Source organism: Suncus etruscus, chromosome 17 (genome assembly GCF_024139225.1).
Source record: "Suncus etruscus isolate mSunEtr1 chromosome 17, mSunEtr1.pri.cur, whole genome shotgun sequence".
Lineage (NCBI taxonomy): Eukaryota > Metazoa > Chordata > Mammalia > Eulipotyphla > Soricidae > Suncus > Suncus etruscus.
The window spans coordinates 39,004,495-39,017,698 of NC_064864.1; the positions used below are offsets into that span (position 1 = coordinate 39,004,495).

The 13,204-nt window shown below is 35.1% G+C and overlaps 1 protein-coding gene across 1 annotated transcript in view; it reads left to right on the forward strand.

Moving 5' to 3' along the window:
* LOC125994861 (cytochrome P450 2C25-like) overlaps positions 1-12,712 on the forward strand; it is a 49,221-nt gene extending 36,509 nt beyond the window's left edge. The window contains exons 8-10 of the mRNA XM_049764388.1: positions 1,685-1,872; positions 10,857-10,998; positions 11,730-12,712. Coding sequence (XP_049620345.1) covers positions 1,685-1,872; positions 10,857-10,998; positions 11,730-11,911 — 512 coding nt within the window. The 3' untranslated portion in view covers positions 11,912-12,712. The remainder of the gene's footprint in view (positions 1-1,684; positions 1,873-10,856; positions 10,999-11,729) is intronic.
* The last annotated feature ends 492 nt before the right edge of the window (positions 12,713-13,204 follow it).

Sequence of the window (13,204 nt, forward strand, 5' to 3'; positions counted from 1 at the left end):
CCCCTTAGCTTACCATCTTACAAATTCTTTTCTAGCCCTTCATTCTCTGGCCTCCAACTCCTATTTCCCCCATTTATCACTTTTTACCCTCAGTTCTTAACTCTTCGGAAAACAGAACTCCCCCCCCCCCAACCCCAGCCAGCTGCCAACCAGTTCCCAAAGTGAAAAAGATAGATATTTCAGCCCCAGAAGCAGCTATACTGTCGCTGCTGCTGATTTGCTCTCAGCAGATCTTTTTACCCCACCTCCCTTCACTGTGGACTATTGCTACCTACCACATTTGGTTTCTGAGAAGCCCCTAGCTTGAGGACATTTCCTGGTATGTGACTGCTGGGAGCCATTTTTTAGACTCCACAAGACCAAATCACAGGCTGAAGCTGTGTTTCAGATTTTATCCCCGCCCCCCTGACTATTTCAAAAGACTTTAAGGGGACATGTATATCTCCTTTGAATATTTCTTTACATGTATTTCCTTAATAGGCACAACCCTTATTGTCTATCTTCTTACGTAGCAGTAATTTCCCCATTTAGGGTGATCTTAATAGAAGGGGAATTCTAGTAGCTAAGTTTTTCCAGTTTTCTGAGTTCATGTAAGAACCAAGTTATCAAGATTGTTTAGCTTGTTATTTTTACCCCCATATGCACCAGTAGTACCATTTGGTATTTTTCCTTTTTGTATAGGCATATTAAATAGGGGAAATCTTAGTGTGCAAACAAATTCATATCTAATAGAGAAAGGAACACATAAATTTTATACTGCAGTGGGGCCTTACATCCTGAACACTTGTCATAGTGATTTGACTTCAGATGATCAGACATTTACCATTCATCCCTGAACCTTGGGTCCCATCTATGGAAACAGAACTGTTTTCTACACTAGTACCAGAAAATAGACTTCTACCAGGGAAGACCCTATTGGTGTCCTGACATTGACACTCCAGAGTGGGTTCATGATTAATTGTAATAGTGTCCAAATTTTAACATAATACTAGCTGTTTTAACAGCACGCCTGGTTTATATAGTTATAATAATGTTAAATTAATATTCTAATAGCCATAAACTGTGGTCTATGCATATTAAAGAAATAGAATAAATAAAATTATGTGTAAATTTGTATATATTTCTTCATGAAATAGGTTTTTGTATAAGATGCTAAGAGGTAAATTTTAACTTCCCATAACATGAAATCAAATATTGTCGAAATATATGTAAGAAATATAAAAGAAATTAGAATAGAAAATAGATCTCAGAAGAAAGTTTCAGCAAGTTCAAGTTGCAATTGTGTAAGATAGAAGATGAAAATAATGGTCTTGAAAATTGAACATAAAATACACAAATATATTACAAGACCCACATTTAGATTCATTGCAATTTAGTTGTATTTGACACACATTAGATATAAAATTAATACCTCCTACTTTTCACTATATACAGACTAAAATTTCTTAATTTTTTTTAATATTTTGAGACATAATTTCTGTATATCACATGTGCTAATGTGTTGATGTGTAGAGATGAATCTTATGTTTGAAAGAGTTATATGCATCAATAAATTCTGAAATGTAGCTGATGCCTTTAATAATGTTGGGACATATATAATGCCTTGCATGTCCTTGAAATGTGACACACATGGGGTATTATTTTATTCTTTTTTTTTCCATGAGTGAAAATTGTGTCTTCTCAGCTAAAGCCCAGGAAGAGATTGAGCGTGTGATTGGCAGACACAGGAAGCCCTGCATGAAGGACAGGACCAGTATGCCCTACATGGATGCTTTGGTGCATGAAGTCCAGAGATATGCTAATCTTATTCCTAATGGTGTGCCTCATGCTGTGACCTGTGATGTTAAATTCAGAAATTACATTATCCCCAAGGTAAGACATGTTTCAGTTACTCTGATATGGTGGCTCTATTCAAAAGGCCCCTTTAAACAATCTGTATTCAACCATATATGAATACAGAGTGCAAAATATGTAATAAATTAAATTTTCATATTTATTATGGTGTTATTGCCTGTTATAAGACAATCTAATGCATATTGCAATGAGATAAACAAATTTGAGGGGCCGGGCGGTGGCGCTAAAGGTAAGGTGCCTGCCTTGCCTGCGCTAGCCTTGGACGGACCGCGGTTCGATCCCCCGGTGTCCCATATAGTCCCCCAAGCCAAGAGCAACTTCTGAGCACATAGCCAGGAGTAACCTCTGAGCGTTACCGGGTGTGGCCCAAAAACCAAAAAAAAAAAAAAAAAATTCTCCCCTCCCAATGAATAGGATGTTTTCAGCATAGGGCCCCAAAAGTTACAACACTTTATTTATAAAGCTTTACAGTTTTAGTGTTTACATTTCAGTGATATTTTTCAGGAAAAAGTTTAAATTTTTATTATAATTAATATTTATAATGATTATTGCAATTCAGGGAAGATGTTAATATTCTCACCTTATTTGAAATAATAGTCAGGCTTTATTTTATTTCTTTTTAATAAACAATTGTTTTAACAGTATTTAATAAGAGAATATTGGCTTTCTCACTTTGGTATTAATTACTTCATTTAAACACCAATGGTACAAGGTTTTTATAATACAGTTGCTGCTTTTTTTTCACAGATACAAAGTTATTCATGATTGAGTTTCACTCATGCAATGTACAATATTCTTTACCAGTGCACATTTCCAACCACCAATATTCCCAACTTCCCTCCTTGCACCCTCCTGCCTGCCTATGGGACAGGTTCTCTCTCTCTCTCTCTCTCTCTCTCTCTCTCTCTCTCTCTCTCTCTCTCTCTCTCTCTCTCTCTCTCTCTCTCTCTCTCTCCCCTGACTTACTTCATTCTCCCTCTTTAAAGATTGTGGCTTGTAATGTTGTTAGTGAGGAATATAATGCAAATCACTTTATCTTCTTTCAGCACCCAGGATTTTTTTTTTTTTTTGTCCAGAGTGATCATTTCCAATTATCATTGTCATAGTGGTTTTCTCTTTGCCCTAACGGCACTCTTGCTATTTGTGGAAAGCTTTGCATCATGAACTGGTCTTTCTGGTCCTTATCTCTATTGTCTTCGGTATCATCATAAACTATATTCTTTTTCTTCAATCCAACAAGTGAATGAAATCATTCTGTTTGGTCTGAACACTAAGGGAATTCTCAGGGTCCCTGAGGAAGGTGGGTGCGCTGAGTCAGTGATGAGATCAGAGATCAGACATGCAGAAGTGAAGTTGAGTCTTTGTCCCTTTATTGTGGGCTAGAGAAGAATACTTATATTAAATTTTTTGGTAAGCAATAAATGTAAGTTCTGTACCAGGCAAATGTATAGGCCAAGTTGCATGCTTAGCAAGAAGAAATTTTATCTTTACAGACCCAAGATATAGCCTTTGGCTACTATCTCTCTGAGACTATTATTTTTGGTTGGTGATTGGTCATCTGGACCTTGTAGCAATGTCATTTTTCAAAGACTGGCATTCATTATTTTTTAAAATAGATTATTTATTTTTAATATAATTTTTATTTTGATCATAGTGGCTTACATATTGTTGACAATAATATTTTAGGTACACATTAACATAAAATCAAGGGTATTTCCATCATCAATTTGTCCTCCCTACACCTCTGTTCTCATCCTACCTCCCATTCCCTCTTCCCTCGCTCCCGAGGTTGCTAGAATATGCAGTCCCCTCTGTATCTAGCTTACTACTTAGTAGTCTTGCACCTGTTTGGTCTTGGTGCCTCCCTTATTTCCCCCTCTAGCTGGGAGGCAGGACTAGAGAGTTCAAGTTATGTGGTTTTGTTTGAAGAAGAGGAAAGTAATAAACTGGGGAAAAAAATCAAATATGCCGAAAATGGGCGGAATCCTTCTAGAGGCTCTCATCATTGGTTTGAGAGACGAAGGGGAAAAAGAAGGTGAAACATCCCAACAGTACAAAAAGAAGTGTCAAATAAAATATCCAATGAGCACTCCAACAATAAAGATAAGCACCACAAAAAAAGCCATGGTCTTGAGATAAAAAACATGGCAGAGCACATAAAGAAAGAAAAGAAAAGAAGAAAAAAAAATAAATGGAGACAACAACTTCAATAACCACACCAAAACAAAGATATCTACAAAAAGTAGATTGGTAAATTAAAAAAAAATAATGTTTTGTGCTTTTTGCCTTTTTTCCCCCTCCTACACAGGCACAGTAAATATTGGGGTCATTCGAAAAGGAATTCTCTTGGCCTGAGAGATACAGGGTTTCTCCACCCTTGGAGTATATTGTCATGAGATTAACTATAGACTTCGTTCAGGTTCATTTACTCTCCCCTTGGTGCTTTCGTGGTGTTTGGAAGACTTCTGCTCTGTCCTGGGTGATAAAATCAGACCTCTGTATCTAGAGATCTCGGTATCTGCACAGGTCCAAGAGTGGAACTTATGATGAAGTCTTTCTTTGTGGTTCTAGAGGTTCTGTTCTCTCAAAACAGATATTTTTTTGATATTTTAGTGTTAGAATACTATTTTTTTTTAAGATAGGAGCTACACTAAAAAATCCATCTTCTGTGGTTGGTGGTCTTGGTCTTTGCACTGATCCTAAGATGGAACCTAGGATAGTGTCTTTCATTGTGTTTCCAGAAGACCTATTTCTTTGCAATAGTCTCAGCCAGACCGTTGGAACTGGAGATCATGGTTGTTGTGCAGGTCGTAGCTCAAACTTTAGACTAGGGCTTTTTTTATTTGTCCCAGGATACATACAGTCCGGTCATGGTTTTAGGAGCCAGTCATTTGTAAATCTCGATCTTGGCTTTTGGACAGACCAAAGGGTGATAAGTCTTCTGATTTTGTCTTATCGTTAGCTAGTGAGGTAGGATAACCTGCTCTTAGGTCAAGTTGTTCCTGTTTTCCTCGTTGTCAGGTTATCATATTAGAGCTGGCACTTGTTGGTGTCCCAGCAGTATTAAGGATGTCCCAGATGGGATTTGTCTCCTGTAGCTGCTGTGAAGAACTGTGTCCTTTCTAAGTCTGGGATCCAGGGTTCAAGGCTGGATGGATGGCATCTAATCAACTGGGGTCTAAGTTGGGTCCACGTGACATAAATTAGATTATTTATTTAAAGAAAGTGTATCACATAGTTGACATAACTGATAACACAATTGTTTCAGGATGACATAAAGTGAATTGGTTAAAAAATAGAAAGAAATTAGAAAATCTGAAAAAAAAAAAGGAATTGGAAAAAGAAGAGGAGAGTTCATTAGCATTTATATTCATGAAAATTGTTGTATCACCAATAAAGTCATTAATACAATAGCTACTATTTTTTTTAAAGATAAGAGCTACACTAAAAAAAGTGGTGTGTGTTTGTGGCAGTTGTTGTTTTCATTGGCACAGCAAAATATGAAAGAATCTGGAAGAAAAAACCTTGGCCTAAAAGCAGGGAAACATTACCCCTGAAGTATTTTGGCATAAGACCAGCTTCAAGCTCCAGGCATACTATGTTGTCCAACCCCTTAGTCGTTCTCTGTGGTCCCAGAAACAGCTCTTCACCATCACAGTTGTTGCTCTCAGGTTTCTGTAGTTATAAATTCTAGTTTCTGTACAAGTCCTATATCAAGTCCTGTTGGTGTGTAGCATCTTCTGATTTTGTCTCACCATTAGGTAACATTGCAGAGAATTCTTCCCTGAAATCAGACTATTGCTGTTCCTAGGTTATCAGGGTATATTAAGAAACATCTTTGGAGTAAGTCAGTACCATGGCATAGTGGGGTCTTCCTTGGTAGAATTTTTATTCCTGGTGATGGTATAGGAGACCCTGTTTATTTCTGTAGATGGTATCCATCGTTCAGGGTTGAATGGTTAATATCTGATTAACTGAAGTCTAAGCCAAACCACTATGACATTTTTTTTTGCCTTTTTCCAATTCATGCACTTTGAACCAAGCCTTTAACCCTTACTATGACTGTACTTAGATTAACTGCAAAGCTAGGTTTTTGGGTAATTAATAATTTTGTAAAACTATAAATAATTGCTTGAGCATACACAACTGCTCATAACAGGGGAGATTACAGGAATCAGAATGGTATAATGGTCCTTAGCATGCTAGTGAAGCTATGTCTCAAATAAAAGGGGCCCTATCAATTTTTACTATTTCCCCGAGTGCCTCATAGCAATTGAGGGTACAGCAACCAAGGTGTATCGATTATAGTGTCCTTCATTGTCGGTATAGGCAGCTAAGGTCTCTCAAGCCAAGTGCCATCCCTGTGGGTATAGGAAACTAAGGTCTCTTGGCTATTGTATGCAATGCTCTGATGTGTGTATGTATATATATACATATATATAAATGTACACATATACATAAAATATACATATTTTATATGTATATACATATACATATAATCCTCAACTAAATACTAGGAAATATAATCCAACAACTCATCAAAAAGATCATGTGACCAAGTGAGATTCTTCCCAGGATGCAAGAATATGCTTACATTGGTATGGGATACCAATTCTTGTATTGTATTTTATTATTGTATTGGTATGTGATACACCATACCAATATAAGAAAACAAATCATATGCCCATATCAATAGATGTAGAGAAAGCACTTGACAAGATCCAGAATCCATTCATGGTAAAAAAAAAAAAACTATCAGTAAAATGGTAAATGAAGGAGTTTTCCTCAACATAGCCAAAATCATTTACCACAAATCCAATAAACATTAAAGTCAGTGGGGAAAAAATAAGAGCCTTTCCTCAAATATTGGGTACAAGACAAGGTTGTACAGTTTCAAAACTTTCAGTATAGGGCTGGAAGTACTTGCCACAGTAACTAGACAAGAAAAATATTTTAATATCATCTGGAAGAAAGCTCTTATTATTTTTGGATGGCATTCATATTTACATTTAGAGGACCTTAAATACTTGACAATAAAAATCCTAGAAACAATAAATTTGTATAGCAGAGAGACAGGCTATAAAATTAACAGACAAAATTCCATGACTTTCCTGTATGCAAATAATAAAACAAAATAGCATTCACAACTCTGTTCCAGAAAATCAAATCTCTAGAAATCAGCTTAACCAAAGAGGTGAAAGAAATATACAAAGACGGGGCCAGTGAGGTGGCGCTAGAGGTAAGGTGTCTGCCTTGCAAGCGCTAGCCAAGGAAGGGCCGTGATTTGATCCCCCGGCGCCCCAGATGGTTCCCCCAAGCCAGGGGCAATTTCTGAGCATTTAGCCAGGAGTAACCCCTGAGCATCAAATGGGTGTGGCCCGAAAAACCAAAAAACAAAAAAACAAAAAAAAGAAAAGAAAAAATATATATACAAAGAAAACTATCTCAAAAAACAGAAGAGGAAAGGAGTTGACCAGAGTTTTATGTACAGCATTCTACATGGTCCCCTTAAACTGTAAGGAGTAATTTCTGAGTGCAGAGCTACATAGTGCCACAGAATGTGGCCCAAAAACCAAAAAGAAAGAAAAAAATAAATGAACAAAAGAGGAAATGGATGCAGATTCTTTACTCATTGATTGGAAGGATGAATATCATCTTAATGACAATAACTCCCAAAGCATTACAAGTTTCAATGTATCCCTAAAAACATACCTAAGAAATATATCAAACACTTCTGAAAGTAATCCTTGGAAAAAGATGATGGGAGGTATCATTTTATCAACTTCAAACAATACTACAAAGCAGTATTAGTTAAAATCACGTGGTACTAGAATAAGGACAAGCCACTGATCGATGAGATATAATAGAAAATTCAGAAACAGATCTTCCAGTATATGATCAATTAATATTTGATAAAGGAGCAAGGAAAACTTTTTCTTTTCCTTGGGGCAAGGAAAGCTTCTTCAACAAGTGATGTTGGGAAAAACTGGTTGACCACATTTTTTTTATATACATATATATAATCTTTATTTAAGTACCGTGATTACAAGCATGATTGTAGTTGAGTTTCAGTCATAAACAGAAAACCCTCCAAAGTGAATTACGAGTCTTTCACAGTAATACTTAAGGTATGTAGTGACAATGAATTAGGGCCTTTCCTACCACCAGTGTTGTCCTGCCCACCACCCCTATTCCTAGTATGCAGCCCATATCTCCCACATTTGCTCCTAGACTGCTAGTGTAACTGCTCCCTTCTGTGTATAGCTTGTTGTAGATTGGGTATCGATTCTGTTGTCTTGGACTTTGCTTAAGTCTGACCATTTTTTATTTCCGTTCAATGTTCATACAACTGTTTGGTCCTGCCTGGTACCATCCATTTCTCCCCCCCACTCAATTTATGAGGCAGAACAAGATGACTCAAGTTATGTGACTCTATTGGAAGGAAAAAGAAAAAAAATAGAGTTTGTCTAGAGGATATAAATATCAATTTAAAAGAAGGGAAAAAAAGAAGAAAAACAACAAAAAGCAAACAAAAAACAAAATTAACATATACAAAAAACCAACAATAGCAACAACAAAAAAATCCAATTAAATAATAACCATGAGAACAGAAAAACTTAAAAGAAGGAAGGGGAAAAAAAAGAAGAAGAAATGGAAGGAGGTCTGGTGTGGCAAGGTTTTGTGCTTCCTTTTTTTTCTTTTTCTTTTCTTTTTTTTTTTTTTTTTTTTGCATAGACACAGTAAGGATTGGGGAAATTAGAAAGGGAATACCCTTGGCCTAAGAGATACAGAGTTTATTCTAACTTAAAGCATACTGTCATGGGAACAACTTCAGGCTCAGTACATGCTCATTTTCATACCCCAACATCTTTTTATGGTGCCAGGAAACTTTCCGCTCAGATGTGGATGATAAAACTGGGACTCTGTAACAAGAGATCTTGCATAGGTCATAGGACAAAATCTAGGATAGAGTCCTTCTTTATGGTTTTAGAAATTATCTTTCATCACTGTTGTAATCAGTCTTCTGTAGTTAGCGGTGGTTGATCATATTTTAAAAATGACCCTAGACCGCTTTCTGACCTCTTATACAAAAACAAATTAGAGTAAAGACCTTGATATGCAATCTGATTCTCTAAGTTACATAGTAGAAAACTATTTCTCTATGACAGATTTCTCTATGACATTGAAACTAGAGTCAGTTTTAAAAGATGAAATGCCACAGACCATGCATGCCAAAATAAATAAATATAAATAATTAATTGGAACTACATTAAATTAAGAAGCTTTTGTACTTCAAAAGAAACCAAAGTTAGAGTACAAAGACAACTCAAAGACTGCAAGAAAGTATTTACCCAAGACATATCTGGGAAACCTCATCATAAAGGGTTAATAGCCAAGATATATAAATCACATGTGGAACTTTACAAGGAAAAAGCCTCTAATCCCATCAAAAAAAATGGGGAAAAAAGATGAACAGAATAATTCTCAAGTAAGTCATCCCAATAGTCAAAAGGCACATAAAGAAATGCTCTATATCACTAATCTCTAGAAAATGCAAATCAAAACAACAATGACATACCACCTCACACAAGAGACTGGCATTAATCAAGAAGAAAAATTAGTGTTTGTATGAATGCAGGGAAAAAGAACCCTCATTCACTCCTGGTGGATGTGTAAACTGATCCAGTCTCTTGGGAAAATGATATGATCAATTCTAAAATTAAAAAAAAAATCTAGAAATAAAGGTTTCATACAACCCAGCAGTTCCACAACTGGAAATATACCCAGCAACCCAAAAACACAATGCAGAAAAGACATCTGCATTTTTTTTATGTTCATTGAAGTAGTATTTACAAAGGTAAAATCTGGAAAAACCCCTAGTGCTCAAAAACAATTGAATGGATGAAGAAACAGGTATAAATAGATAGAGAAATATCTACACAATGGAATACTACACAGCCTTCAGAAAAAAATGATGTCATTAAAATTTATTGTCATATGGATGGACATGAAGAGTATCATGCTGAGTGATATGAATCAAATTTATATGTAATATATTTACATGTATAAAATTTATATATAAATATATACTATATATCTTATAAATATTTTGATATATCTTATTGATATATCTCATATATAGAAGGCTTAGAGAGCTTTGTAGAAAGCTCTCCACAAGTGAGGGGAGAGTGAGGGTGGTTAGTATATAGATAGTGGATGATGATCACTTTTCAAAAGAACTGGGTGCTGAAAGGAGGTAAAGTGATATGCCTGATGTCATTTCAGTAACAGTAATGCAAACCACAGTGCTTAAAACTAAAAAAGGAGGGGGGACGAGAAAAGTGTCTGCCATAGAGGTAAGCTGAAGGTGGGGGTGAGTGAGATAAATGGTTACTGGTGAAAGATGAATAATGCTCAAACATTGTATTACAGTCATGAATTACTTTGTAACTTCATATCTCATTTTGTCTCAATAAAAATTTTGTTTCTTATTTACCAATAAATAAATGTCAAGAAATAAAAGAAGAAAAACCAGCTTCATAGCTATGCTAAGCTTCACTATTCATCACTGTGCTTATTTAATATTTAAGAGATATTTTTATTCGACCACATTTTTGTTTATAAAAGCTATATGCAGGTAACAAAAAATATTTAAGTTTCGTAACACTTGCATTTTATCTATGCTACATATTTAAAATTTGTAAAAATAGAAATAAGAAAATAATACATAAAATAGCGTAAGTGTAATAGTGTCCAAATGTGATGATAGGCAGGATGGATTCAGAAGCCTGGAATTCTAGATCCCATGTATTCACTATCTCAAATGCTATTGGAGCCCTCATTAACAATATCCCACCAATAGATTTTACTTAGACTTGTTAGTTTTTGTTTTATCTGACTCAAAGTACACTGACATTTCTGGAATTTCTTATATATATTATAAGATTAAAATAAATTACAGTATTGATCCCAGATTCAAACTCAGTTTATATTTATTATAGGGCACAACCATATTAATATCACTGACTTCAGTCCTGTATGATGATAAAGAATTTCCTAATCCAAAGGTGTTTGACCCTGCTCACTTCCTGGATAAGAGTGGCAATTTTAAGAAAAGTGACTATTTCATGGCCTTTTCAACAGGTAATAAATGCTTGGTCAACAGGTAACCATTAAGTTTTTGTGTTTAGAAGACAAGATACATTTGGGGAATTAATTTAAATTCATGCAGTACCCCTGTTGAACTGACTAAATTGCTCTTTGTCCTTTAGTTAAAACATCAATCTCAGTCTCCATACTATTTTCTCTTTGTGATAATAATTGTTAATAATCCATTTCATTGGAAATGTGGGTATATTGTCCAATTCTTTAAAAAGTCTAAAATACAATTTAATCTAAACAGTATAAAATATGAATGATATGCATTTGAACCAAAAATACAAGTATCATAGAAGACTAAAATTTCTTGGTATGTTGAATTTTGATAAAGGTAGGTAGTATATTTATAGCAGATAAGATAGATTATTAAGAATGAACACAAAGATAATGAAACAACAGACTAGCATAAGAAGTTACTACTAATGCATATGCATTTCTAGAAATGAAAGTTTAAAAATATCAAAATAGCAGTTTTGAGTTTATTTAATGAAACATTTGGCATAATGTTGATCCTCAGTATACATTTATTTAGAAAAAGATACATGTTAAGGTAAATGAGGTCACATATGTGTCTAACATTTGTCCATCTTTCTATTCAAACTTTCTGCCTTTCATGCATCCTATTAACCAATTCATCAAATAGTTATTTAATATTCTCTTTTTGCCAAGCATAAAAGGTGTTTAAGACAATTTTGCATTCTGTTTGCTATTTTCAGGAAAACGAGTATGTGCTGGAGAGAGTCTGGCTCGCATGGAGCTGTTTTTATTTCTCACCACCATTTTACAGAATTTCAACTTAAAGCCTGTGGTTGACCCCAAAGACATTGACACTACTCCCAGTTCCAGTGGATTTATTTCTTTACCCCATCAGTACAAACTCTGCTTCATTCCTGTATAAAGAAAATGAGGCCCTCTGAGTTTTGCTTTGCTATTGTCTTTAACTTCTGATCATTTGAGGATGTATTTACTTCTTTACTATTCCAAGAAATTGCCATGTATACCTCTCCCATATTCATTAATTCATTCTTTTATGACCTAGAAACATTCAACCTCCATTAATAGATAATTTTTCAATCTCAATGCACATGTATTAGTTACTTCAATAATCTATAAATCTTGTCCTGGCCACTATATATATATAATTGTTGCTTTACTGATGCTACCCTAATCAGTAATTGTATTTCTCCCTACGGTGTGACCTGGTGATAGTATATTGAATTATTCCTTACTTGGTAGTCTTCTCCCACCCTAGGGTGGGATCTGATTCTTGTCAATAAAAGTAGGGGTCTGAGGAAGGCAGGAGTTCATTCTTTGGTCTTCTTCCACTGAGCTGCACTCCATCTTAGGAGCAGAAAACTTTTGTGGTTTGAATTTCTTGCTTGAGCACTGAATTTCTTGAACCCATTCTTGTACCTTTTCACTGTGTGAATTATTTTCTGCGGATCTCTACAACTGGAACTGTTCCCCCTGACCTAACTGGACAGGGAAATGGAAACTGCCTTTTCTGTCTGCAAGCTCTGTGGCAATCAAACCTTAACCAATCTTCTAGAGAACTTGACACTTCATATAATATATATAAAATATTTACCTAATACTGAGTTGTTCGTGTAGATAATATGACACAGAAAGATTATTAATAATGTCAATTGTTTATACTGATATTTTTCCTCTGTGTGTTCTAAATAAAAATATATAACATGATGAATCAATTACTATATTGTTTCTCTATATAGACTATAAGTAAAAAATAAATGAAAATAATATGGAACTAGAGAGAAAGTAAAACACCTATGGCAGTTGCCTTCCACATGATGGACATGGTTTTGATACCTGACATTTCACCAGGAGTGATCCCTGAGAGTAGATACAGAGTAAGCCCTAAGCACTGCTTGGTGTGGCCTTTCAACCCCAACAGGAATGGAAATGACACAAACAATATATTCTCATTATAATGATTTTCACAAGAAAGAGCATGCAGCTCTTTTGACTGGATATCAAGATTTTGATTTTGAAGGAGTTATTAATTTTGAAAGTATTCAAAAGCAGCTTCACTCTGTAAGGAGATTCTGAAATAAATGATGGGGAAGCATTTTTACCAAAAAAACCACGAAGAATTAGTAACAAAAATCAGACCAGAAACCAGTGGAATTACAAGCATAGATATATATAGTCAGTCAATGAAAGTAAGACT